Raw genomic sequence first — 4,246 nt, forward strand, 5'->3', positions numbered from 1 at the left:
TTTTCTGGTTGCATAGGTGTTCTTAGAATAATATGAAATTTTTGCTGTTGAAGCTAGCAATGTGGTAAAGATGAAATAAAGCAATATTTATAAAGGAAATGTATAATTATAGGATATGGCAAAAGCATATTCTACTGAGGATAAAAGTCATTTATAGGCATTATGAAAACATTAATTTCTAAGCAAAAGTCATTGCGTTATATCAATTGGGGGCAGAACTTAAGGTGGAATTATTGTATCAAAAAATAAAAGAGAGACACAGACATCTATTTGTCTTTTAACAGGTTCTTTTATTATCCTGTTGTTGCTAAACACGATTAATCCTGAACTTTTAGACAGATACTATCACATCAAGTTCTTTTCTGAAAATTATATTTCAACAGTCAAAATTGACCTATATCTGAATCTATAAATGGTAAAAGTTGTAATGAAGTTATAACTTAAATTATAAGTAATTTCAGAACACCATTAATCACTTTCTACATTTTCTAATACTGAGAACGAATCAACGGTTTTAAAAACCTAACTGAATGATTTCGTCAAGGCCTAAGAATATTGATATTAAAAACCATGCTTCTGAAAATATCACAAATTATAAGAAAACTTTTTTTAATAATAAAAGGCCCCAAGTTAACTGGATAGGTTTCAAATAAAGCTGTAGGCACCTGAAGAGAGAATCTGAAATGATCGAATTGAAGAAAGCAAATGGGTCTTGTGTAAACACTTCCATCACTCAACCCGGCAGAACCGCATGTGGAGAAAAAATCATTCCAAGAACCAAAACTCCAAATGCATCGGCACTGACCTCAACAGGAATTTTAATATTTCATGGAACAGTGAGTAGCAGATTTAGTCTCAAGGAAAATTGCTATAAAGAGCATCCAGACACGGAATTTAACTAAACCACCTACTTATTTTAGTAAAAATAGGTATTCTCTGAATGAAGGTTAATTTTTTATCTATAAAACGGAAGATAGTCATCACTACTATTGAGTGATCATGACTGTTTTGCTGTGTGGAAGGAAGTGGGGAAGGTGGAGTTTATCAACTCATCTCTTACTTAATACACCTCGTTTGCTAAAAATCAGGCACAACCCAGACATACAAAAATTTAGATAATGTGAAGAGAGACCTCAGGTCTCTTTTCTTCCTAGTCTGATAAAAGTTGAGAAATACCGATGGTTAAAACCAACATACAGGTAGTTCTTCAGATGTTTAGTGAGAAGAAACATCCGGGGTAAAGGAAGTGAAAACAATTAATTTCCGTAGACACACAATGGTAAGCATGGCCTGCTGCCTCAGGTGCTGCAGTCGCCCACACAAACATTCCCACATACAGACCGGTTCCCGCTCACTGGCTGAGCGAGGCGCGGGAGCAGCACCGAGGGGTGCAATCCCGTTGCCGGTCCCGGTCTGGTACGGGGGCAACACTGAGGGTTGCGATCCGTTGCCGGACACGGAAAAAGATAAAAGACAAAAAAAAAAATAAAATAAAAAAAATAATAATAAAAAATTGAATTTTTATTTTATTGAATGGAAGAAATATTTGAAAATCCTATATTTGTTAAAGAACTTGTAGCTAGAATATACAAAGAATTCTTACAACTGAATAATAAAAAGAAAAGTAACCCAATTGATAATGGGCACAGAACCTGAATAGACTTTTTTTTCCCCCAAAGAATATATACAAATGGCCAATAAGTAGATAAAAAATGCTTGAGATTTTTAGTCATTTAAGAATATGCAAATCAACACCACAATGAGATACCACTTTACATCCTTTCTGGAATGTTTATAATAATAAAAGACAGATAAAACCAAGTGTTGGTGATGATGTGGAGAAATTGGAACCCTCATGCACTGCTGATGGAAATGCAAATGATGTAGCCACTTTGGAAAACAGTCTGTCGGTTTCTCAAAAGGTTAAACATTTTCCCTATGGCTCAGCAATTTCACTTTTAGATATATACCAAAGAGAACTGGAAATATATGTTCATACAAAAACTTGTACACGAATGTTCATGGCAGCATTATTTATAACAGCCAAAAGGTGGAAATAATTCAAGTGTCTGTTAACTGTGAAAGAAAGTGAGCCGTGACGTCAGGTACCTACCAAGCTTTATTAGAGGAAAAGAATCTGCTTGCCTGCATCCAAAGTGGGGGCAGCCCAGGGCTGCCCTCAAAATGGAAGACAGCACCAGGTGTGGGGGTAGGAGAGCTTATATAGTGGCCAAGGGCTGGCTGATACCATCAAGGAGGGGCATTATGCTAATGTGGAAGCTATGCAACCAGGGTGGAGAATTGCGCCCTTGCAGAAGCAAAAGGGTTTCTATGTAAGTCAGGAGGCTTCTTGTAAAGGGAAGGGGGGGAAGGGTTTGGTGCTGTAGTGGAAGACAAGGCCAGTGGCTATTTTGTGCTTATTGTGTGCATGATGGCACTGGTCACGTCCAAAATTCATCAAGCTGATAAATGGATAAATATAATTTGGTATATTCATACAATGGATATTATTTAGCCATAAAATGGAATGAAATACTGAAACATGCTACCACATGGATGAACCTCGAAAGCATTATGTGAAGTGAAAGAAGCCAATCACAAACACACATTTTATAATTCCATTTATGTGAAATGTATGGAATAGGCAGATCTATTGAGACAGAAAGTAGATGAGTGATTGCCAAGGGCTGAAGGGTATGGGGGATTGGTAGACAATATAGGGTACAGGGTTTCTTTTGGGGATGATAAAAATGCTCTAAAATTGATTGTGGTGATCATTGCACAGCTGTGTGAATATACTAAAAATCACTGAATTGTACACTTTAGATGGGTGAATTGTGGGGTATGTAAATCGTATCTCAATAAAACTATTTCAAATAAAAATTGTTATTTATATTTAAGAGATGTGAATACAGGTGAGGGTGAACAAAATTAATGAATCAAAATACAGATAATCATTAACTTCTTTTTTTTTTTCTTCTGTCTTTTGTCTTTTTCCACGTCCGGCAACGGATCGCAACCCTCAGTGTTGCCCCCGTACCGGACCGGGGACCGGCAACGGGATTGCAACCCTCGGTGTTGATCCCGCGCCTCGCTCAGCCAGTGAGCGGGAACCGGTCTGTATGTGGGATCCGAACCCTCGGGTGGGAGCACTGCCGCGCTTCCCAAGCGGCGCACTTATCCAGTGCGCCACCGGGCTGGCCCAAAAACGAATAAATCTTTGAACAACTAACCTACAATGACAAACAAGCAACTACAGGTTCGAGGTTTTAGGGCCGTCACAAAAGAAGACTCCTGAGAGCGCCCAAGCCATGCTGCGGGTTCGAGCGAGCAGCCCGAGACAAAAAAGGCCAAGTAAGCCAGCAGAGATGACACAGAAATGGAGTGGAAGGCACCGGACCGGCGTAACTCTGTGAGTTCTGTGAGTCACCCCAGTCCAGCCCCACTTGCGGGGCAGAAGCCCGACTGGTCCCCGCCCACCTGGCTCCCGNGGGAACCGGTCTGTATGTGGGATCCGAACCCTCGGGTGGGAGCGCTGCCGCGCTTTCCAAGTGGCGCACTTATCCAGTGAGCCACCGGGCCGGCCCAAAAACGAATAAATCTTTGAACAACTAACCTACAATGACAAACAAGCAACTACACGACAAACAAGCAACAACAGGTTCGAGGTTTTAGGGCCGACACAAAAGAAGACTCCTGAGAGCGCCCAAGCCGTGCTGCGGGTTCGAGCGAGCAGCCCGAGACAAAAAAGGCCAAGTAAGCCAGCAGAGATGACACAGAAACGGAGTGGAAGGCACCAGACCGGCGTAACTCTGTGAGTTCTGTGAGTCACCCCCAGTCCAGCCCCACTTGCGGGGCAGAAGCCCGACTGGTCCCCACCCACCTGGCTCCCGCCTACCACACCAGGCTAGGCGCCTGCAACAGAGCTGCCTCCATTTTCTTGGGTGGGGGCAGAGACAGCCGGCTCAGATCAGGCAGGCCAGCCATCTTTGCTTGGCACGGCTCCTCACCAAGATGTGCCACTTGCATACCTCGACGCGGGGCCCCCCGGGGCCTGTGGACCGGCCTACAATCCCACTCTCCCCGCGGATCTCTGACGGTGCTGATAGCGTGGGGAGCCCCCGGCGAGCGTTGGGAGGGCAGGGAAGAGGAGCCCACCCAGATCGTCTCTCCACCACACTCTGAGCTTCGGCCCCAGGTAAACTCCCTGTTTCCGGGAGGCAGATACCATCTCTGTGGGCCTCAG

The 4,246-nt window shown here is 43.2% G+C and overlaps 1 protein-coding gene across 1 annotated transcript in view; it reads left to right on the plus strand.

The window, feature by feature from the left end:
- LOC103597452 (mast cell carboxypeptidase A-like) overlaps window positions 1-836 on the plus strand; it is a gene marked incomplete at its 3' end in the record, with an annotated part of 16,914 nt that extends 16,078 nt beyond the window's left edge. The window contains exon 6 of the mRNA XM_008581290.1: window positions 746-836. Coding sequence (XP_008579512.1) covers window positions 746-836 — 91 coding nt within the window. The remainder of the gene's footprint in view (window positions 1-745) is intronic.
- Window positions 837-4,246: the final 3,410 nt, after the last annotated feature.

This window comes from Galeopterus variegatus, unplaced genomic scaffold (genome assembly GCF_000696425.1).
Source record: "Galeopterus variegatus unplaced genomic scaffold, G_variegatus-3.0.2 Scaffold2317, whole genome shotgun sequence".
NCBI lineage: Eukaryota > Metazoa > Chordata > Mammalia > Dermoptera > Cynocephalidae > Galeopterus > Galeopterus variegatus.